This window comes from Sinocyclocheilus anshuiensis, unplaced genomic scaffold (genome assembly GCF_001515605.1).
Source record: "Sinocyclocheilus anshuiensis isolate Anshui unplaced genomic scaffold, SAMN03320099.WGS_v1.1 scaffold1002, whole genome shotgun sequence".
In the NCBI taxonomy this organism is placed as follows: Eukaryota; Metazoa; Chordata; class Actinopteri; order Cypriniformes; family Cyprinidae; genus Sinocyclocheilus; species Sinocyclocheilus anshuiensis.
The window spans coordinates 325,884-351,105 of record NW_015536514.1 but is presented as its reverse complement, the minus strand read 5'-3'; the positions used below and the strand labels follow the sequence as shown (position 1 = coordinate 351,105).

Here is a 25,222-nt window from a genome sequence, read left to right as displayed (position 1 = left end):
CTATAGTAACCATTTTTTTTTTTTTTTTTTTTTTTTGTTGTTTTTTTTTTAATTTGTAGTAAAACCATGGTTAATTTTTAAGAAATGAAAATAATATGTGCTTGTTTTTAACTTCTTGTACATAAAGCCTGTAGCTGCACACATCCTAGGAAGTGTTTCTGGTTATGTGTAAACTTCCAACGTCTAACGAAAATTAACCATGGTTTTTTTACTACAAAAAAAAAAAAAAAAAACATGGTTACTATAGTTAAACCATGGTAACCACAAATTAACCATGGTCTTGCTACACTAGCCCTAGTTTAACCATGGTAACTGTGGGTTATACAAATGGTAGGCTAATAAATGTGCTAAAAAACCATAGTTACCACACTTTTACTATAATAAAACCATAGTTAATTTGTTTACTACATCTGTGATCATTGTCGCGTCTCTGTATAAGAAAAATTGAAGTTATTTATGTAAGACTTGAGGTATAAGTGTGTGAATTTTGTTTCAGTATAATTTCAGAAGTGTTTCTAAGAAGCTTTTCAGCGACCACACAAACTAATCATACAGATTTGTCATTCACACATGAATGAAACACCTGAAATATGAGTCTTGTTCTCACAAGCATCGAACGCTGATTATGTAATGGACCTGATGTGGTCTCTGTCTCTCTGTCTCTCTGTCAGGTCGTAACCTGAGAGGATGGCTTCAGGAGCAGTTCGGTAGGCCTCTGGAACAGTGTGAGGACATGAGTCTACATAACGCTGCCTATGTAGGAGACCTAGACACTCTCAGGACCCTCCTACAGGAAGACCACTTCAAACAGTGAGACTTCCTTGTCTGAATGATTCATTAAAGTTGACTTAAAATGAAAATTTACCCTATCTGTTTTATAAATGCACATTATAGATCTTAATGTAACCAGTTGTTCCATGTATATAAACAACAGAATAGATTCCTCTCTGGTGACGTACAGGATTTCTCCAATCATTAAGCCCCTGCAAGCTCGCATTCATCTGCCTCCATTTTTGAGTGCAACACACACTCTACAAAATCCAGTAACCAACGGATGTTTAGATGCAGGTCCTCGCACTACAATTGTTCTTTTTTGATAATCTGTTAAACACAGAAGTTCATCACAATACAGAAGAAAAGATATCTTGCTACTAAAGTTTCATCACAACTTTAAAGGAATAGTTCACCCCAAAATTAAAATTTGCTGTAAATTTACTCACCCTCAGGCCACCCAAGATGTAGATGAGTTTGTTTCTTCTTTACAACAGATTTGCAGACATTTAGCATCACTTACCAATGGATCCTCTGCAGTGAATGGGTGCCGTCAGAATGAGAGTTGAATGCGTCCAAACAGCTGATAAAAACATCACAATAATCCACACAGTTCCACAAACTTATTAAACTCACTTTGGATGGCCTGAGGGTGAGTAAATTTTCAGCAACTGTCCATTTTTGGTGAACCATTAATTTAAAGGCGCCGACACACCACTGGTTTTGCTATGCACCCATGTTTTACATTGGACAAAACTCAGTCACAACCCATGTTTACTCTCATTTCAAGTGCGGTTCAAAGGTGATAACACAGAATATAAGATTGTTTTTTCAGTGTGTAACATTGAATTATTTTCTAGGCAGATCAATGAGAAGTTGATTTGGTCCTGTGGTTGGCTGCCCTGCACGCCACTGCGTATTGCTGCCATGATGGGTCACAGCGAGTGTGTGGAGTACCTGATCTCTCAGGGAGCTGCAGTGGACCTGGTGGATGTGAAGGGTCAGACCGCTCTGTACATGGCTGTGGTTAATGGACACCTGGACTGTGTGAAGATCCTTTTGAAAGCCGATGCTGATCCGAACGGCAGCATTCATCACCGGAGCACCCCAATATACCACGCTGCACAAGTGGGCCGAGTGGACATTCTATTAGAGCTGATCAGGTGGGGATATATCTTGCAAATGCTATAAATCTAGCGTAGTGTTAGTTCTGGCAGGTCACGTTAGTCAAGCTCGCATCAGCTGACTCTCAGCTGATCCCCATCAACCTATGGGAATACGACGCCTATCTAAGTATTCATATATAAGGTCCCGCAGTAGTATCAGCAGTTTTCGCATTGCTCAATAGCTAATTACCCTCCTCCATCCCCAGCTCCTCCTCTGTCAGTCAGGATTCAGCCTTCTGATTCTCCTTTGAATCAGACTAATTCTAAAATGTGTACATAAAATTATTGAACTTGAACAATATCTGCAATACATTTATGTTGGTTCTGTTCTGTTTACCCTGGGGGGGGTTATCGCTGCTCTCCCTGCTCTCATCCATGCTAGGCTGCATGGATGCGCAGGGAGTTCTTGCCCAGAACAGAACCGCCAATCCAAACTGTATGCTAATTGTCAATCATCTTTGACGATAGTGGTCCTGACAGAATTACTATATTGAAAATGGAGTTTAGTTACGACTCTACACTGGCGGCCAAAAGTTTGGAATACCATGCTGCATTAATTTGATCAAAAATACAGTATTAGATTTTGAAATATAATTGCAATTTCAAGGAACTGTTTTCTGTTTAAATATATTTTGAAATGTAATTTATTCCTGTGATGTCAAAACTGAATTTTCAGCATCATTACTCCAGTCTTCAGTATCACATGATCCTTCAGAAATCATTCTAGTATGTTGATTTGGTGCTCTATTATTATTGGTGCTCATTGGTTGTTATCAATGTTAAAAATGTCTTTGCTACCTAATATTTTTGTGGAAACCACATTTTTTTGCAGGATTTGTGGATGATTAGAAAGTTAATTGAACAGTGTTTAAAATAGAGAATTATTGTAACATGAGAAATGTCTTTACTGTCACTTTTGATCTATTTAATGCATCCTTGCTGAATAAACGTATTAATTTCTTTTTTTTTAATCGTTCATAGCCTAAACTTTTGAATAGTATCACAGTTCCCATAAAAATATATTAAGCAGCATAACTTTTTCCAACATCGATAAACATCGATAAGAAATCAGCAAATCAGCATATTAGAATGATTTCTGAACGATCATGTGACACTGAAGACTGGAGTAATGATGCTGAAAATTCAGCACTGCATCACAGCAATAAATATTTTTTTTTACTGTGTTTTGATCAAATAAATCCAGCTTTGGTGAGCAAAACAGACTTCTTTCAAAAACATTAAAAAATCGTAATTATTCCAGACTTTTGGCTGCTCGTGTATGTTCTCATGGATTATTTAAGTGTGAATTATGATAATGCTGATTGCCCTGGAATACACACAGGTTCAATGCTGATGTTGATATTGACCAGCGGTTGGATCAGAGGTCTATGTTCGGCATGCACACTTTGACAACTCTGGCAGCCTGTCCACTGTTCATCAGCGCTGCTTACCATCACTTCCCCTGCTTCCGGATGCTTCTGAATGCTGGTGCCAACCCCAACTACAACTACAATGGCCCCGTGGGCAGGGAAGCGCTGGTAAGGGGCCGGGCCTGCTGTATGCTGGATGCAGTTCTGAAACTCGGATGTGAACCAGTCTTCGTTAGCTTGCTGCTGGACCACGGCGCTGAACCGTATCTAGTCCCCTGGGACGAGCTCGATCCTGACACCATGGTTCGCTTAAAAGTCGACGCTGAAGCCCTTCGCATCTACCAGGAAGCCAAAAGTAAGTTGTAGTCTTGATGTTGTCACGTTATTATTGGGTCATTTCTATTATGCAGTATATTTTTTAGTTTAAGTGCAAATTTTTTTATACAGTGAGGTCCAAAAATATGGATTTTTTTTCATTAAAACCTGGAAATAAATAAATGGAACATTTTTATTATAAAATTATAAAAGTTTTATAGCAAAAAACAGTTATGTCAAATGAAGACCAACAAGCTCATCATTTTTAAATATGAAAAGTTCGTTTTTCAGTATCACAGGTAGGTGAACATTTAAAATTTTCAGTGGATTTTAGTCATATGCTATGCACTTTTAATATGGAAAAAACAATGGTTTGTTAAAGAATGTTTCAGATATTTCTTAATTTTTTTTCCTTCATTCAAATTCTTTCAAACAATGTTGATGTTAACTAAAGCTGTTGAAATAGTTTTGGTAATTGAAATAAAGCTACAATAAAATAAAATAAATAATATATTTAAAAAAATTAGAAATGTTGATTTGGCAATTAACTAAAATAAATTTAAGTTGAAATTACATTAAAACATTTTTTTTTTTTAAATCAAAGCTATTATATAGAACTATAAAAACTAACAAAATGGCCAAAGCACATCAAATTAGTAAAGCTTAAACTAAAATTAAAATGAAAACTGAAAATGTAATAATATTTCAAAATGTTAACACTGGTTTTCTTTGGAAATGTTGTTTTCAATGCTGTTATGGATTCATAGTTTTTCCATGTGTCTTCAACCTCATTTTTCATCTTTTTAGTCTTCTGTAAAATCCTTTTAACTAACAACAGCCACTTCCGTAATGACATCATCCTTTAGGAAGTGACATCATTTTGGAGGGAAAACAACAGCTCAAACATTAGCGAGTATTATCAATGGATTTAATGAATTCTGCACTTTATGGCATACACAGGATGTGAACATTTTGTTGAAGGTATGTTTTTAACGGGAGAATATTCCGTAAAACTTGAAAAAGGCAATGCAGGAAATTCAGGAGATTCAAAATTACTTGATTGTTTTATTTCAGGGTATAACTTCAAATATGATTTTTTTCCATGACTGTCAAATTACAGTTTCATTTCTAAAGGTCTTTGAGGCCTTTCCTGTACTCGCTAATATTGCTTTCCAACACAGGAAACCCGAGGAGATTGATGAACCTGTGCCGCATTACTATCCGGGAGATCATGGGCAAGAAGCGTCTATCATGTATCTCTTCCCTTCCGCTGCCTGAAACCATCATAAAATTTATGTTTCACAAGGACTGACCATGTAGACGGTCGATTAACTCAAGGGTGCAAGTGACCTCTCGCTCTCCAACACTACTTACACCAGTGACTTCCACTAGACTGGCTGCTGTGATGGCAAGGTAATGACATTTTTCTGTGTTGATTTTGGGGGGAAATCTGTGGAATGGATTCCTGGTAAAAATGAGTTAAATGGAGCTGAGAGTACTGTACTCTTATTGTGAGATGAATGCATAAGCATATTAGCAAAAATGTTTAATATATGCGCTGCTGCTGCCATTTTAAGAGAGTTTTACATACTCTTCTTTGCACTGTGCCAAAGAACACGATTACCTGTAGTAAAATCACTGTAACGCACTGCCTTTTGAGGCTCATTGCTTTAACGGAGGACAATATTGAACACCACTGATGAGAGAAAATTCTATTGAGATTAGTCTTATTTTAGCCTGTGCTAACAGTTACAGCATTTAAGTAATGACTATTGAATATTATTAGAATTATGATATTGGTGATATGTACTCATATCACCTATATTTGATTATATTGCTGAAACTTTCCTTACATATTCATTTCCATATTTTTTTTTGCAATATTGGTAATGTGAAGAATGTGTACTTATGGACTTTTTTGAAGTAGCTTCTACTTTCCTTGAATATTTCAGTTTGTTGCGACTTATTTGTTTACCTCACTACAAATGTTTTCCAGATAAACATTTTTTACTTTAAAAGATTCTGATTGTCTCACTATTCATTACCCTGATTAAAATCTTTGTTTCATTATTTGTTTCATTATTTAAAAGAGCGGAGTGGAAAATATAAATATTTTGAAACGTTACAAATACAAACATCACTTTTAATGCATCTTTGCTGAATAAAAGTGTTAATTTCTTGTAACAAATCATTCCAGGATTTTAAACGGTAGTGTATATTTTATTTAATGTAATTGTAATTATTTTTTTCTTTTTCATTTCATTGTGTACAATTTAGTGCTGTCAAATGATTAATCGCGATTAATCGCATCCAAAATAACTGTATGTGTGTGTATTTATATATACATAATAAATATACACAGTACACACATATATATATTATGTAAACGGAAACTTTTTTGGGGGATGCGATTAATCGCGATATTGTTATTATTATTATTATTATTTTATTGTCTTATGGTTTTTTTTTTATTATTATTATGTAAACAGATACAATTTACCAGTGACAAATCAAATACAAAATAACCAAAGTCAACAAAACATACATGACAGCCAAAAAACCATAATAGTAATGATGACAATAGTAATAATGATGATAATAGCATTAATAACAAAAATCAGAGGATGAGGAAGGTGATAAGTAATAATAGTAATAGCAATAATAATAATAAAAAAATATATATTAATAAAAAATTGGAGGATCAGGAAGAGGACAAATAGTAATAATAATAATAATAATAATGGTAGTAGTAGTAATAATAATGGCACCAACAACAACAATAATAATAATAATAATAAAGCTAAAAAATAGTGAGATATTGTAAGGCTGCAATATCTCATGAGCACAGCATAAGTTGGGCCCCCGCCCATGTCACTGCAGGAAAAGAGAAAGAGAAAGGAAAAGAGAGAGAGGAAAAATAATAATAAACAAAAGACAATGAGAGTGGGGAGAGAGAGAGACAGAAAGAGAGAGAGAGAGAAAAATAAAGGAGAAAAAAAAATACATTTAATATTTTATAAGTATTTAATTAGGTTTGATATTAGCCATTGTTGCTACCTCCTCCTAACCCCCCTCCCCCAAGGATATTGTTTAGATATTGATGAAGATGTGTCATTGAGGATGGCTTCAGACAAAGAGGTTCAGCGGATTCATGATTGATGGAAGTTTATGAGAGATAACCAAGAGGGGTGTAATTCTATTGTATTATTTTGAGTGGAAGTTGGCAGGTTTTCCATGGAGATGTACTCTATTCGTAAGTTTTTCCAAGATGTAATATGTATGGTGTTCCTTGATTTCCAGTTCATGAGGATAGTTTTCTTGGCGATAGTTAGAGCCACTAGGAGTAATTGACTATTTGTATTGTTTAAATTGATTATGGATATGTCACCTAATATACAGAGGGAGGGAGACAATGGGATGTGACATCCCATAAAGTTGGATAGTGAGTCAGTAACGTTTTCCCAAAAAATGTTTAATTGAGGTGCAATGCCAAATGGCGTGAAAATAGGTGTCTGGTGTGTTTTGTGCACAATGTGAGTTTCTGAAGTAAAACCCATTTTAAATATTTTTCGTCCAGTTAGGTGAAATCTATGAAGGACATTATACTGTATAAGTTGCAGGTTGGCATTTTTTGTCATGAAGTAGATATTTTTGCAGATTTGTGTTGTTGTTATTATGTTTTATTTAAGTAAAAGTCATGCATTAAAATATAACTAAGTAATTTATTGATGTAGTATCTTATTTATAACACTGATATGCACACAGCTCTATGCTCCCATTGGCTTTTTTATTGTTTGTATTTAGCTGTATGTTTTTTTTCTTTACCCTAAGGGGTCATTATTGTTCTTTACTCTCAGTGTTTAAATTATTGCTAAATTAAAAACGTAATTATCATTCAGCGCAGGAAGTGATTTATACATCCTGTAAGATAGTCTTCACAGAGGCCCTGCCCACAAGTTTCTCAGGGATCTTAGTAGATATCATGTTAAGCTATCACATCTCACCATCATATAATAGCCCCTGATGTGCACTGATTCCACTGAGGTTTTCAACCATATCGCAGATTTCCCAGGCTTCATCCATTGGGATCACTCTCTGGGTACAACTGCCTTTTTTCCTTGTCAGACTATAACTTTAGTGTGCTGTGACATTAAAACCACATCTTGTTGAAAACCACAAACTGGAAAAAGCAAAGCCTGGGAAAGGCCGGACTCTGCCAACGAATCACCAGTGGGCTCGTAGAGAACTACAGTCCCTCTATCTGCATCTGGGGGAAAGGTGGGTTCACACACTACTAAGTGCACTCTTGTTCGTGGGTACTCTGTAATAATCTCCCCTTGGTGCATTTTTGCTGTTACGCTGCCATTGAAATCTTGATCAAAGCTCCCTATGTTTAATGTCAATATGCCAGCAGCAGATCTTAAGTGACTGTCATCTTTTTCCGATTGTTTTCAACAGCGGATCTGGAAGGAGGCCACTTAGCAACCCCAAAACTCCAAGAGTAGTAGGATGCATGTTCAAATGGGTGGTCACTAAATCCCTAAAGTTTGATTGGCCAGTCCAGGTGTCATCTCAAAATTCGAACCTGTGGTTGGCCATCTCCCAAGGCAGAGAGAGGCGGGATGCTCTTTAAAACCCAATATGACCTCCTTGGTTTGAACTGGAGCGGGAAACCATGTCAAGAAATGACAGACTCATTTGGATATTTCCCATCCAAAATAAATATGTAAGTACACTTTATGATATAGCCTACAAATATCAGTTTTCTTTGTCCCTAGTGCAGCGTGTTTCCATCAAGCACCCAACAGTCTTAAAAATAAAGGCTCCAAATAGGGGTTTTGCAGTGATGCCGCAGAAGAACCATTCTGGTTCCCAAAAGTACCTTTCAGTGAACAGTTCTTACAAGAACTATTTTTTTAGTAACTTTTTTTTTTTTTTCAATTTATTTACTTTTTCGTGGAACTTGGAATTGTTAACTAAAAAAAAAAAGAAAATTAGTTAAAAAAATATACTCACTCTCAGACCATGCAAGATGTAGATGAGTTTGTTTCCTCGTAGGAAAAGATTTTGAGAAATTTAGCATTACATCACTTGCTCACCAATAGATCCTTTGCAGTGAATGGGTGCCGTCAGAATGAGAGTCCAAACAGCTGATAAAAACATCACAATAATCCACAAGTAATCCATCCATCAATAAAAATATAAATCATTTATCCTCTACCCTCTATCCATAATATTGCTTTTTCCAGTGAAAACTTAGTTTAGTCTGAATCAGGAGAGAAATATGCGCAGATCAAGCAACATTTACAGGTTAAACAGTCCAAATATTTCAGTGGATTTCGCTGTGAGAAGACAACAGGGGATGGACTTTGTAACCGGAGAATTCTGGATTGGTATTTTGGCCAGAGGCGACAGAGCCTTTCAATTCACAGACTTTAATTGATGAACTTGTGGATTATTATGATGTTTTCATCAGCTGTTTGGACTCTCATCCTGATGGCACCCATTCACCGCAGAGGAGTGATGTAAATGCTGATTTTCTCAGATTCTGAGGGTGTTGTCAGCAAATTGCCAGCAAAATTCATTTTTGGGTAAACTATTCCTTGACCACATGGTCAACTCTAGGCTCTGTAAACTGAGCTGAATGTAATATTTCTAAGTAAAAAAGGGTCTTGGGAGCAGCCTGCATTTTATTTAAAGCAAAAAAAGGTTTGGCTAAAAACCTTATTTTGCACATTTGGGCTTGCTGAAATGTTTTTGCAAGTTGGGATTTAGTAGAAAAGGCACATGGATGAAGTTAGCAAAACGATTTCACAGTAAATAGCTTCAAACACCTTCAATGCTGTGTTCAAACATTTCCATGACATCCTAATTATTTATGGCTGAGCTGCATCCCAGCAAACAGTGACCTTCATAGACACGCAATAGCAAAGTCGTCATGTAGTATCTAGATAATAATAATTTGCTGCATGTTTCAACTTTGTCTTTTGATACCCTGGGATCGGCATGTCCTACATCAGTTTAACCCCTCCATCTTTACAGAATTCAGTTCTGGCCAAGTGGCAACTCTTTGACACAAACACATAATATCTATATTAAAAAAAAGAAAGTATATGTGTTGGACTATATGATGTATTGTATTGTTAAAACAAGACTTTTTATTTATTCAGTCAAGATTAAACTGCACTGTAGATGATGGATTGTGCATTTAACTTTGTCTAGACACGATATCTGCTCTGTTTTGACTGTAGTTTCAGTTTAATGTGTTTATATTGATTCAGTGCTGTCTGAAGGATGGCTCTAGATGGCACTATCTTCATGTGAAGCCTCACCATCTCATGGGTTCTTTCTCTCCACAGAGAGCTAAAAGAATTTACAACAAACATTTACTCTTGGGCATTGATTGTATTTATTTATTTGCTGACATATTTAGTTATTTAACTTTTTATTTAGCCATATATCTTATCATTTTAGAGGTCATCAGAGTTTCTTTTTTTCTTTACCAATACCTCTGCTCTCTCTTGCATTCACCATTTCCAAATGTAGGTTAATTTGCTGATATTATTACAAACTAGTGCAATTTACATTTTTGTTTGGTCTATTTCTGAGTTTTGTACATTAGCTGCCTTCAGATTCCCAAAACAGGGATTCTGATGCAGTCGGATATATTGATGAAAGTGTGGTTTCATTTATTTTTCTTGTTATTTTTAATAGTTTTTCTCTGAACCGATCAGCTGTAGATGTAGTTTTTCTGTTGTTTTATGATGCCGCTAATTGCATTCTTGTCTTATAAATGTATTCGAAAAAAACATCTCAAGTTTCCAACCAAACAGACAATTTCCTCATGCATTTAATTTTGGTTTTAACGGAAATGCAATTAACTGCATCTTAAGATTTTATATGAGCTTATAAAAGTGCATGTGTGCTTGTGTCGGGTTTAAAATAACTTTTTTCCTTTTTGTTAAAATTGAGTAACAGCTGCATGTTGTTTAGTTCATTTTAATCTCGCATCTCCCCTTCTATCAGACTCATTTACACTTGCGCTCTTATTTTATTTTCCCTCTTTAATTGCATTTTTTTGGAACAGTGATCTCATACCTTTGACTAGCTCTTTTTGTTGTGTGGTGTTTTTTTTCTCTCTCATACTGCGGGGAATTTCACATAAAGAAAAAGAAGAACCCATTTTTTCTTTTCTGATTTGTATATCACGTGATTTAGATCAGGTATTATTTAAGCTGTGCCATTCCTGCCAGAAAAACACGCTAGACTTCAAGAAATTAAACACTATTGATATACAGTCCAAGAAAAACAGTATTTTTGCTTGTTTTGTGTCAGGTCAATATAACAGGAAGGGTAGCGATTAAATAAATATTGGTAATTTTTCATTTCTGTGTCATACACATGCAAAATCAATTACAAAAGTATTTCCGATTTAAAAGTATTTTACTCTCAAACGTCTGTTTGCGTGTCTGATCTCAGAGCATGACTGTGCTGTTAACAGTAAAGGAAGGTGACGCTTAAATCCGTGGCTTGGTTTAAGACAGGAAATATTGAATGGAGAAAATTTACCAATAAATCTGTTTTAATTAGGAAACCAAAATTGCTTAATGCCACTTAATTTGACTTTTTTCCAACAGCACCGGCAGTTGTGAATTGCGGCGAACAGTGGAAGATAGAATCACAAATGAATGTTCCAGACTCTCAGATCCTGCCCTGTGAAGTATTCAGATCTGAAACTAATCAAAAAGCAAACTAAACAAACGGAAAACATCTTTGAGAACATTTGCCAACTAGTATTGCAGGTCGACAGCCTTGTAGCCTTGGGTCTGTGCTCATTAACCTTAGTCGATTTAGAGATCATGTAGATTAGCTGTAGATTGCTGTTTTATTACTAAACATCAATCTCGAGCAGCACAAAACTGCTAAAAATAATCTCGATATGAATGTTTTGCGTGTTTTTTTTTTCCTCCTCTGAAGTACCACACACTCCCAGAGTTTTTCCAGCTCTGTAAGTACAGAGGCTTTGTAATTGATAGTATTCATTAAGCCAAACTACCCATGGTTAATTGCTTCTGTGAAGCTTTGGCTCTGGGGAGCAGCTCCACAGCTGAGCTGAACGGTTTGCTCTTGGCCAAGGAACAAAGCTATCAGCAGACATGTTTGAGGGCATTCGGGCTTCCTCTTGAAATTAAGCAGGAATTGTCACTCGGTTGACAAACCGCCATCAGACAACAGCATCAGCAGGAACCCTGGAAAAGAAGAGGAAAATAACAATTCCACGACCACTATGGGAATGCAGTAAAATGTGTTTTCCTGCAGCCTGGAGTCCCACAGTTAAACCTGCAGGCACAGAAACGAGTGGAAAGCGGCCTTCCCAGAGGCCTGTGAACGCCATGCGTGCTGGTTCACAGCGAGAACGGGTAGAGTCACAGGATTGCATCATCATGTGTCACGAAACCCCCTGACACCAAATCCACCACATGCCTTTAGATTTCTGAATAATGCTATTACGTAACTCTGAGCACATTTGCAGACTCCGAAAGGGGTGTCACTTTCTGCGATTCGGATCGAGTGACCCTCAAGTGGAACTGTGGACAGCGTGGAAGGAGGATATGGGGTGTCTCATTTGGATGGGGCCCTTGCAGCCATTCCCTTGGCTCTTGCTCCTAGTATAACCCTTCTGACAGAGGGTGGGAAAGGATCCAAGCCCACGGCCCAACGCCACATCAAATCAACCATTTCCTCCCATGATAGGATGGCTCAGACGAGCTTCCCAGATCTCCAATAAGGAGAAAAAGAGATGTTTAGAGGATCAATCCTGGTGGAGGATGATTTTGGCCATCGTTGTTCCTTCCCACTAAAGCCTCTCGTGTTTCTTTTTCAGCATCGAGAGACGTTCTTCTCAATCTCACATTGTTCTGAATGAAGGCATACTGACACTGCCACACCCATCTTCATTTCCAACAATGGACTTTGACATTTCAGGGAATATATTTCCAGGTTCAATACGATTACAAATTTGATTTGGCGTATTTCAGTTATAATGTCCACTATGTTATTGATTAAAAGGATTCATTAAAACAACTGGCTCCTCAGAGTCATTTGTTTGGAAACTTGGCACCTTTGGTGACACTGCATGTTTTTGATTCAATAAAAATAATTGAATCGTATGCATATTTTTGAAGGCCAACCCATAAGTTAGCATCACCCTGGTTCCCTCGACAAAAACCCAATAGGATTTTTTAATTGGCTTTTGCATTATTGCAGAAAATAAGCTGTGACCAAAAAGGTTTCTTACACATTTTGTCCATCATGATAATCTTGACCAATTAATACACCATTTATTAATTCTGAAGTCTAAATTCTTTTGCCAGAAGAAAAAGCTAAACATAGGATATAAACGAACTACACCACAATTGCATGACTTCAACTTCACCTAAAGAGTTTGTTCACCCAAAAATGAAAATTCTGTCAGTGATGCGGAGGAGACGAATTGTTGAATAATGTCGTTATTTTTTTTCTTTTGCGCACAAAAAGTATTCTCGTAGCTTCGTATAATTGCGGATGAACCACTGATATCACATGGATTATTTTACAGATCTCCTTGCTACGTTTCTGGACTTGGGAACATTTCAGTTGCGTTGCTGTCTATGCAGGGTCAGACAGTTCTCAGATTCCATCAAAAATATCTTAATTTGTGTTCCGAAGATGAACGAAGGTTTTACGGGTTTGAAAACAACATGAGGGTGAGTAATGACAGAATTTTCATTTTTGGGTGAACTATCCCTTTATGCTTCTGACAACTATTTCAGTCTTTAAAAACATTTTTGCTGAAAGTTTCAGTTTGCAAGAGCATGATTATAATCTCAACAAGGCTTTGAAAGTTAATGATTAGTGAGTTTACCTGTTTGGTTTGATGGCATTTAATGTCCCCAATAACCTCTGCAGTCCTATTTAGCAACTTAAGCAATCGCCTTTTTCAAGAAAAGAAATCACAATATTGATGTATTTTATGTGGTAGAATAAAACGTGAAAATATCTTCAGTTTGTTTTAACCACAGACCTTATTTCAGCCGTTAAACCAAAAACCCAAACCCAAGGGACGATGGAACCTTAAGTGCTATAATCCTAATTTGTTTTCGGGTATTAGCCTACATAAAGACGCCAGCCAAATTCTCAACAAAAGTGTTTTCATTGATATATTTTTATGTTTCTGTTGTCAGACAACGAGAAGAATGTGAAATAGTGACTGAAACGTGGCCTATTAAGACTACATAACCAGCTCTCCCTTCCAAGATGTTAATCGAGCCATCATCTGATGAAATCAGATTCCCATAAGATAAGGACAATGGATGAGAAGCAACAGAATATCTATTTGAACTGAATGCGCTGCTTATCTGTTGCTAGGCGCTTTTTTGGAAAAAAGTCGCTAAAGGGGTCTGAAAAGTCACGAAGTTGCCGAACGCTGTCCATTAGGGTTTGGGCGATGTCTACAATGTGTGGTAAATTGGGCGATGTCTTGTGAAATGTGTGGTAAGTACTGTCGCTCCATAGTATAAATAAAGTACATGCGATCGCGAATCTCCAAAGTTAAACTAAAAAGCGATGCATTCAAAAGCAGTTTCAATGCCAGGCATAATAGCGGCTCCCTGATGCCCGCAATTTATATACAGTATAATTACCCAATGATATAACTGAGAGAGAAAGTATTGAAGTTTATATTTTCCTCCCATCTCGTATTTATTCCCTTCAGGGGTTCCATATACACGTCATTTTCTTTCAGAAAACGGTATTGGGACGCAGTGGATCGCGGGGGGTATGGGGGGATCACGATGCCGGCTCAACATCATGATGTCTATCAGCCATCGGCGATGGACGATGGCATCGTCTATCTGCCCAACCCTACTGTCCATGAAGAACCTTTAACATTCATGGAATCTTTCCATTCCACAAAAGGAATTCTTTCTAATGGAAAAAGGTTCTTTAGATTATTAAAATGTTCTTCACACCAAGAAAAAAAAGGTTATTTTTTAAGAACTGTTGACTTAATGCTTCTTTGTGGAACCAGAAATGGTTCTTCACTGGCATCACCATTAAACCCCCTTTTGGAGCCTTTATTTTTAAGAGTCTGTCATGCTTGTTTTTTAAGCAGATGCACTTGCTGTTTGCAGGGATGGAACTGGATGCATCCTAAGACCCCGGCTTCTGCGAGGAAACCCAAATGGATCGGATCGATGGCCGTGACGAGGCTCTAAATGTGAAGAGTCAGCACATGAAAAGAAAGGTACACACAAGTCGACTTAGCTGACCCATGTGGCAGAACCTGATACTCCCTGAGCGGAGCGGAGGCCCGGTTCAGAAATACTCGTTTGCCTCGGCTCCATCTCTACAGGCCTCTGACTGCCCTTATACCTCTTTAGCTTCCTGTCAGGATCACGCATTTCCTGTCTGCTTCTTGCTTTTTTCTGACATTAAGTAGGAGAGACAGGTGTGTGCCTAATGCCACCTCTACCTGACACCCAAATATTATTACAAGGCTCATTTTTTGGCTAACTGCGTCCAGTTTAATCAAGAGATGCCTGACATTCCTGTTTTGAAACAGTGCAGGGTACATTTATATTGGGTGGCTGTGCTAAAATACGAAGTGCAGAGGCCGTGACAGTTGAATGTAGTAGTTTTAGCATGAATTTCCATGGAATGTTTATTTGGAGTAATGATTGCTAGGTGTGTTGAGAAAGCTCGCAATCTCTCGCTGGATCTCGTCAGCATTGCGTGACAACGGAGTGAGGATCCAGTCCTTGGTGAATTCCATCATGAAGTATATTGCTCTTGTGGTTTTAGACGGTTTCTGAAGTCATGGCGAGGCTTGTTGATTTATAATCTCAGATGTCATCCTTCACAATGACTCTCCGCTGAGACAGACCCTGCGTTCCAAGCCAATTCGACATGAATTCTTCCCGTAGAAATGGGCGCATTGAGTCTTCAACCAAAGCTTTGGGTTGGCTTCAGCGAGGCACGTGCTGTAAATGTACTCTTTTAATCACAGCAGAATTTGACTTTAATACGGAGTCATCTCGTGTTGTATCTGGCAGCATGCTTGGGCCAAAGTGGCGAGGGAAACTCCATAGTGTATGATTAATGAAGAGCCGACTCACCCTGATTGGTTGTGGATGAGTATCTTGCCATATGCCCTAGGCAATTGCACATGGAGACACAAACAACCACTTTTTTATGACTCGGTTGCTCCAAACCTCCAGTGTTTCATCCCTGATATGCGACTCCCTCTTGTCAAAAACTCATACGCTCATTAGTATCCACATCCTCTGTAATTTACTCATCAAGAGGGCAGCATCCCCAGTATATCTGTCATCATCTGCCGGCTATCATGAACATTAAAACCTGCATTACTTTTTTCCTAAAGTTATTAACAGAATATACTGTTATAATAATTTAAATAAATACTCAAATAAATATACATTTTTAAAATGTGTATGTATTTATTTTAGTTTGGTTTCTCTCTCACTCTTGAAATAAACAAACAAAAACAAATAAATAAATAAATAAAATGTTATAATAATTTAAATAAATACTCAAATAAATATACATTTTTAAAATGTGTATGTATTTATTTATTCATTAGTTTGGTTTCTCTCTCACTCTCGAAATAAACAAACAAAAACAAATAAATAAATAAAATGTTATATTAATTTAAATAAACATTCAAATGAATATATTTTTATGTGTTTATTTATTACTTTGGTTTACATAAAGAATATATATGGTTAATTTATATTATGTACAATAATGTATAAAATATTTTTATATATTTTTATAATTAGTTTATTGTTATTAAAAAGTTTAATTAATAAAATTAATAAAGTATTTTTAAATGTTTTATACTGTTAATATTCAAATAAATTTAAATTATGAAATTTGTAATTATTTGTTTATTTATTAGTTTGGTTTACATACAGTGTATATAATATATATTAATAATATATAAAATATTTTGATATTACATTTTTATAATTTGTCTATTGTGATTAAAAAAGTTAATAATCAAATACATAATCAAAATAAATATAATAATCAAATAAATATAATTAAATAACTATAAATTATGAGTTTTGTGTTTGTTTATTTGTTTATTTATTAGTTCATATGCACCAAACTAATAAATAAATAAACACAAATTTCATCATTTAAATTTTATCTTATATTTTAGATAATTTGAATTTTATATTTACATTTGTTTGGCATTATTAAATTTATGAATAATATAATAAATAAAAAATATGTTTGCCTCAGTTGTAATTAAAATACATAATCATAATCAAAATGAATATAATAATCAAATAAATATAATTAAATAACTATAAATTATTAATTTTGTGTTTGTTTATTTATTAGTTCATATGCACCAAACTAATAAATAAATAAACACAAATTTCATCATTGAAATTTTATATTATATTTGAGATCATTTGAATTTTATATTTACATTTGTTTGGTATTATTGCATTTATGAATTATATAATAAATAAAAAATATGTTTGCCTCAATTGTAATTAAAATCGTGTTTTATTTAATTTTATTTTTTATTTTTGTGAATTTTCATTTAGATTTTGACTAACATTTTTCATGAGTTAAATGAAAACTTTTTTTTTGTCATCTCTCATCTAGAAGCAAGTAAAAAAAACTTCTAGCAATGAAGAACCAGCATTTTTGTCAGCAAAAATAGTGTCTACATTCTCAAAAGTAATGGTTTCAGACCATGAATTTCTTACTGACAGTCTTTGAGGGTGAGTGATGGCCTGAGCGGCAGGAGGATGTCGGCAGCGCGCAGCAAATGTGAAGTGATTGACGGGACTTCCTCTGATTACCCCTCTGGAGGATGTGATATTTGATGTGTTTGTTTGCTTGTTTTCAACGCAGCCTTGCTAAAGCTGTGCACCGTCCGCTCAGTGCATTACAGGCTGCAGCCTGCAGCAGGAAGTGGAGGACAGCTCTTCAGGAACTAGACTATAAACTAGAGCTGCTTTATGTGGTATGGGAGAGCGGAGGGCCATTCAGTGGACAAAACAATATTATAAATCGTATGTGATATACAAAAGAGCACATTCTGCTGAGGTAATGGGGCTTTCTAAATGGGGTTTGCGGAAAAGTGTAAAAAAGATTTATATATAAAAATTTAGTAATAAAAAGAATATAATAAATAATGTTATTTTATATTATGGTTTTATTCTGCTTTTTATGGATTTAATGAACATCACCAATGAATCAAAAAACAGTTTAATGTTTTTAGTTTTAAACATCTGAACAGTATTCTAATAGTGGGCTAGAAAAAAGATTCAATTTCAACTTAATAGAAATATTTTGCAAATGTTTTTGAATAATTATTTTTATTTACATTTTTTCCGTGTGTTTTTCATGCCATTTATTTGTTTGTTTGTTTTATGTTTATTTTAGTGCTGTCAAACGATTAATCGCGATTAATCGCATCCAAAATAATAGTTTTTGTTTACATAATATATGTATGTTATTATGCATATATAAATATACACACACATACAGTATATATTTTGGAAATATTTACATGCATATACATTTATGTATTTATATTCTTGTAGTATAAAATAACGAACTACTAAAAATGACAAAACACACTAAAATTACAAACTTGAACTAAAATTAAAAACTGAAAATATAAAAATAAAAACTGATGTCAAATATTAATAAAATATTTCAAAGATCTCAAAGATCCTAAAATAACACTGCAAGAATTTATTTGTACGCATTTCTTTTAAGATAATTAAATGCCAAATTAAACAGGTCATGTGACAACAATATAGCTTATTATTGTTTAATGTTTATCACTGCTTAATGCATTTCACTTCACATATTATTTTGAAAAAGCAGTAGTAGGTGCAGACTGTCTAATGTACATCATTAATGCACAAGTATTAAGATATTATTCCATTCCAAACTTTTTTTTTTTTTGTAAACCAGAGCTTTGTGTTCATTTTCTTGACCTATTTGCTGTTTTATGTGTGTGTTATTTCTTTTTTTTTGTCAGAGCTGACAGTTTGGTGAAGCGTTAGCTGTGGTCTGGCCCAAGTAAACTAGCCAAACTCTGTGCATAAACATTTCAACCCCTGATGCCGTTTTATTTATCGCAGCGCACTTCCACATCCTCCGTGAACGGGCGGCATGTTGCTTTGATAAAAGCGAGTGGGTGAGGAAGAGGGTCGGGGTGTAGGTGGGGTGTGCCTTGCATGCAACAGGCCGCTCCACACTGTTATTCTTCTCTCGGTGTTTGATGGGTGGGAGGTTTGCCAGAGAGCTCGTGTGTGTGTGTTTATTGTGTCAAATGCGTACCACATGTAGGCTCAGGTCTGGTTCGGCCTCGTCTCTCTCGGAGAGCATCCTGATGGCAGACAGGAGTAATCAGCCTGTCTTCCTCCTCCTCTGCAGTACGGTGCACCTGCTTTGTGGTGCTCAAGTACTTTTACAGACCATTTCCAACCAGCTTTCATTCATTAGTTCAGTATGGATTTATTTTGATACACAAAAGCTAAGTGGACAGCTCTGTGCCAGAGAGCTAATGGAGTAGGGTGGATCCCAGTGTGATTTATATGGACAGGCTGTAGGGAAGTTCATGCATCATGTGTTTTGGTGATGGTAGTGCTATTTTAAGGTAAAGTGGGCTTGTGTACAGTTGTGTACAGCAGCTGTCCTACCTAAAAATGAAATAATATGCTTTAAATGTAGAATTTACAGCGTTTTAAAGGAATAACTTATCCATAAATGGAAATTCTGTTATTATTTACTCATGTTGGTTTAAACCCGTATACTGTTATTAAACACAAGTTTATTTAGTCAATTGCTCAAAAGGGTTCATTTACTAATTTACTATAATAAATTATACTATTTTGAATAAATTAATCATTTTTATTTATTTACAATCATTTATTAGCAACTTGAATGCACAAGTTATTCATCCTAAAGAGATGTTTTTAAAACTCCTCAGATCTTTTTAGTGTACTTTTTTTTGTGTTTTTGTAAGAAATCATTATTTTTGTTCAGCAATAATGCATTTATGTGAGTGACAGAAAAGACATTTATAATGTTGTTACAAAATAAATAAATAAATAAATTGACTTCTTTAGAATTTTTGATTCATCAAAGACAAAAAAAAGTTGAAATTTTTTTTTTCAGCATTTGATAATAATAAGAAATGTTTCTTGAGCAGCAAATCAGCATATTAGAATGATTTCTGAAAAATCACGTGACTAAAGACGAGTAATGATGCTGAAAATTCAGCTTTGCATCACAGGAATAAATTACATTTAAAAAAAATATTCAAATAGAAATCAGTTATTTTAAACAGTAATAATATTTCACAATTTTTCTGTTGTTGCTTGTTCAAATAAATGCAGCCTTGATGAACGTAAGAGACTTCATTTTACGGGGATAAAACTATAGTAGTTCATTTTAGGTTTTGAAGCCACGAATAAGCCACTCTTCTCTGAAGTTAACTAGAATTTTCCAAGTTTTAAATTCTCCATGTTTACACAGACTTCCCATTTTAGAGATCTTCATTTCAGCTTAATGGAATAATTGCTGCTGCTGCTGCTGCTTCCTTTTTCCTTTCAGTTCCATCAGGAGCATCATGAGGTAAGATTTGGCCTTAATTATTAGATTTTTTTATTTATTCATATATCAGACTGTTCTTCAAATTGAATGCTTCAGGGTTTCTTGAATATAGATGGTTAAGGTTATAGTTGACATGTTAACAGTTTACCTGATCAGGACCAAATTAAATGTATTTAATTTCACGTTACATTACATTGAATGACATCTTTTGAACTTGCCATACTTTGTCTTTATTGAACTGACGTCGCCGCTTGTATACCGCTGAGCGTAGAGCCACAACGTTTGAGCCACTCAGGATAACAGTACCTATTTAAACTTTTATTTACGCCCTGCCAAGAACCACTGAAGTGCTTTACCGCCAGTTTTAAAACTCTTTCATTTTAGTCACTGGAGAATGTGGCGTATGACAGTATCATAAAGCACAGCTTCATCAAAGCCTGGAAGCCCAGCAGGCCATGATAAAAGCAGCATCTCATGGCATTTTGACTTTTTCTGACTTCATAGCTCTCCCGGTGTAGTCGGTGGAAACCGAAGACAAGCGATCGAGGCCTTGGCTCTCTCCCAGACGCTCTCATGATTTACCCTTTTCCAACAGTCTGGACGCCAGCCGCAGACAAAGGGCAGATGTTGTGATGCGGTGTGTTTCTTGGGTAAGGTTTATTTTCTCGGTCTGTGTATACACGCAGTTTGTTTATTTACTTCTTTAGTTTGTACAGTATCCACCAGAGGCTCACTTCCGCTGAGAAATGATTTTGTTTACAGGGCAGTTTTGAAGTAAACACACATGCGCAGGCAAACACGCTGCTCTCTGTGATGGCAAACCACTTCCTAAGATGGGAGCGATTACAGAAATGCCTGACGTGTCAAACAGGGGCATGAACTGGACACCAGCTAGGCTTTTTTAAAAATGTTTTTTTATTAAGTGTTTTCCAACTATTTGGTCATGTACACCCACAGATCCATCAGTTTGGCTCAAGTACAAATTCATCAATAAACTTTAAATGTGTTCCTTTTTTCTTAAAAAGCAACAGTGTTGATGTGTTACAAAAAAAAGTGTTTGATTGCAAACAAGTTTTTATTTTTATTTTCGAGTCAAGTTCATTTATATATAGCGCTTTTTACAATGCACAATGTTTCAAACAGTTTTACAGAAAATCATGATGATAATGTTTATATTATCTTAATATCTTCATGCCATATAGTTGCATTTAGCAGATTAGAGCTGGGCGATAAAATAATTTACATTTTGCAATGATACAAGCAGTCAAGCAGTTGAGATATTCTGTATAGTATATATGGCCTTATATTGTGTATGTATGCATGTATGTGTGTGTGTGTTCAGAAATCATTCTAATATGCTGATTTATTATCAGTGCTGGAAACTGTTGTGCTGCTTAATATTTTTTTGGAACCTGCTTCAGGATTCTTTGATGAATAAAAAGTAAAAAAAAAGAGCATTTATTTAAAATATAAATCTTTTCTAACAATACACTACCGTTCAAAAGTTTGGGTTGCTCTTTTTTTCTGTATTTTTGATCAAATAAATGCAGCCTTGATGAGCAGAAGAGACTTCTTTAAAAAACATTACAAGTCTTACTGATCCTAAACTTTTGAACGGTAGTTTATATGTATATAATTCTTAAAATAAATGATCATTTATTAATAAAAATAGTAATATTATTATTATTAAAATAGAATTCATCAATAAAATTTTAAATATCTGTTTTTATATATTTACAAAGATATTTTTAGCTGGGCAATCTAGGAAATACTGTAAAAAAAAAAAAGAAAAAAATAAGAAGCATTTTATCACTAGTGCTTTGCATTGCACTGTTAACAGTTTTAACGTGTTCAGTATTAAAAAAAAGTGATTCTCTTGAAATCAATTTGTATTTTAACTGCATTACTTTTGAAGTTTTTATTTTTATTTTATGCACTTTATGGTTTAACAAACCAAAATCTTCATCATTCCAAGTATATCCTGGGGTACATCTCCCACTGTTTGAGAATCTAAAATAAATATTTTAGATTATTTTAGAAGTTTTAATTAATATATATATATATATATATATATTAAATACAGCAAATGTAAATAACATTAAAAATATGTAAAATAATTTTTTAATATATAAATATAGAGCTAGCATTAAAAATATCACAAATTAATGTAGCTTATATACAGTGGGTACGGAAAGTATTCAGACCCCCTTACTTTCCGTACCCACTGTATATATATATATATAATATATATATATATATATATATATATATATATATTATCAGTCTAGCGTGACGATCAGTCGCACCCCGGCCCACCACATTGCTTCCTGCAGCGGAGTGAAAATGCTGCACGGCCCGCTTCCCCCAACTCCTAATTCAAAGCACATTTCACCAAGTGCGGCTTTGAGAGGGGATGTGGCTAAAACAAATAAAAGAATCATAAAGGAGGGATCAAAGCAAGCCTGCAAATCCATTCCTTCTGGGTAAAGAGCCTTTCATAAAAAAAAAAAATGAAAAGAAATCCCACATCCCGACTACATATCTCATGGAACGGATCACTGGCAAACGAGTGCCTGCGCCGGATTGATGGAGCGGACTCTGTTGGCAGGCCTCGCCTCGCTCCTCTGTGCTCTTTCCTACGGAGCGAATGCGCATGGGGCCGTTTTCATAACTCGCAGTTATCAAGCCTTTGGGGAAATACGTATGTGTGTGTTTATGCATGTATAGATGGGGGTCTCGAAGACAGATGTTGGCACGGACGTATAAACGATTATAAAGTGCAGGCCACCAGGAAGTCGGTAATGCTCTCAAGGTGTCGCAGCCTGGGCAGGAACATTTGGTGACCATTGCGAAGATATCCTTCAACACAGCTGTGAAAGAGCACGAGGGACTGACATAACCTGCTTCATTTAGCCTCACAGCTGAGCAGACAGCCATTATCCTACTGAAGGGCGAGGTCTTTTCCATCACATAGACATCCACCACGCGTCGTCAGAGGATTCTGGATAATCTGGACCGGAGCTCCACTTTGCACGCAGCGCATACTTGCAGAGTGATCCATCTGTGCTCATAATTCGTACACGCTGTCGTTTTACACTCGATTGACAGAGTTTCACAACAGATCGTCTTTGTAAAAGAAGAAAAGGTGAAAATCCGACAGATTAAGCGAAGCTAGACACGGATAGTTTTAGATTTATTTTACACTGGATCAAAGATATCAGGTTTTTTTTTTTTTTTTCGCGTAAACCGCACGATGACTAACTTTCCCCAAAGAGGACAATGAATCTTCGAACCCTCCGTTCAACAAAAACACATTAACGTAATGGGCAATACATATTCCAGAGTTGTCGTATTGTAAACTCGACTGATTGTTTGACTTCGTACGAGCTGAGAATTGACACAAGTTTATTTCCCAAGCTCTCGATTCCTGCCTAAACACAAAAGAGGCACTGTGCGACAGTTTCCACTCACAAAGTCTTTGTAATTACCACAAAGGACATACCCGTGGGGTAAGTCAATAACTCATCCGGCAAACAAACTCTGATGTCGGTAAATGATCCAAAGACTTATGATTTGGTGCACAAAATAAAACTGGCGTTTGGTTTGTGGTTTGTCCCTGAGCACAACAGCGCCTTATGCTGATCCTCTGACCTGTTGGGACGGTTTATGCTGAAAGAGGACTTGTGCATCAAAGCGGATGAGAAAAGCCAGGCGTTTCATTGTAAGAGTGGGCTGGTAATGAAGATGGTCCATTTTCAGAGTGGAGTGGTTGATGCTGATATATTTTGATCACTGCCGCCACAGTGTGATGATGGATCTTGCTTGTGCAGATCCTGCACTGACCCAACAGACAGAGAGCAGGGGTTCAGAAAAGGCTTCATATTACAGCTAGACAACAAGACTTCACAGCCTGATTTTTACACTATTTACTGAAAACTCTGCACTGTATATCGACTATCACAGTTTTTAAATTGTAAGAACAATAGGCATTATTATTCTAGTTTGCTATATGTTACCTTATCACATGATCTCACTATGACCTCATCATATTGCATGAAAAAGTTTGGAATTTTTTATGTTTTTGAAACATTCTCTTATGCTCCCCAAGGATGCAATTATTTGATCAAAAATACAGTAAAAACTGAAAAATTATTACAATTTAAAAGAACTATTTTCTAAAAGTAATGATTCTGAAAATTCAGCTTTGCATCACAGAAATAAATTACATTTTAAAATACATTCAAATAGAAAACAATTATTCTGAATTGTAATGATATTACCAAATTGTGTGTTTAGGGTTGCAAAAAGGTGGAACATTTCCAGTAAATTCCAGAAACATTCCAGTAATTTTGGACACTTTCCAGGATTTTTTGGAATCTTCCGGATATTTTCCACCCCTTTGCAACCCTATTTGTGTTAAATTTAGCATATATATATATATATATATATGTACATATATGTGTTAATATGTAATGTGTTAATAAAACCATAAAACAGGAAATGACATAACCAAGAAAACCCTCTTGATCTTGCATTAAGGTCAGTGTTTTTTTTGTTTTTTTTTAGAAAATTTTACAATTTCCCCCCAAAAAATTGAATGATATTCATGTTCATATTCATGTATAAAAAATATTATTTAAAGAATTTTGAATATAGAAAAGAATGAATTGTTTTTTTTTTAAATGTAGTTAAATGTAATGTAATGAACACCAGCAGTACGATGGAAGAGGAAAAGCTGATCCTGCCTAGCCATGGCAGTGACATAAAGCGTCAACCAGGTTTCCTGCTGAGTGGTGTCGTTACATAATAAAAGATACAGTGACCCCTGCAAACTTTGCCGTGCCGGGGCCCCCTTTGCGGCCGTATGGAGTTAACATCCCAACCTTGAAAATAAATAGTTCTCAGCTATTAAAATACCTCTGAAAATGGGATGCTTATCAAATA

The 25,222-nt window shown here is 35.5% G+C and overlaps 1 protein-coding gene across 1 annotated transcript in view; it reads left to right on the top strand.

The window, feature by feature from the left end:
* LOC107692334 (ankyrin repeat and SOCS box protein 1) overlaps nucleotides 1-5,313 on the top strand; it is a 6,431-nt gene extending 1,118 nt beyond the window's left edge. Inside the window, exons 2-5 of the mRNA XM_016491318.1 lie at nucleotides 672-810; nucleotides 1,632-1,934; nucleotides 3,280-3,662; nucleotides 4,804-5,313. Of these exons, the coding sequence (XP_016346804.1) occupies nucleotides 672-810; nucleotides 1,632-1,934; nucleotides 3,280-3,662; nucleotides 4,804-4,934 (956 nt within the window). The 3' untranslated portion in view covers nucleotides 4,935-5,313. The remainder of the gene's footprint in view (nucleotides 1-671; nucleotides 811-1,631; nucleotides 1,935-3,279; nucleotides 3,663-4,803) is intronic.
* The last annotated feature ends 19,909 nt before the right edge of the window (nucleotides 5,314-25,222 follow it).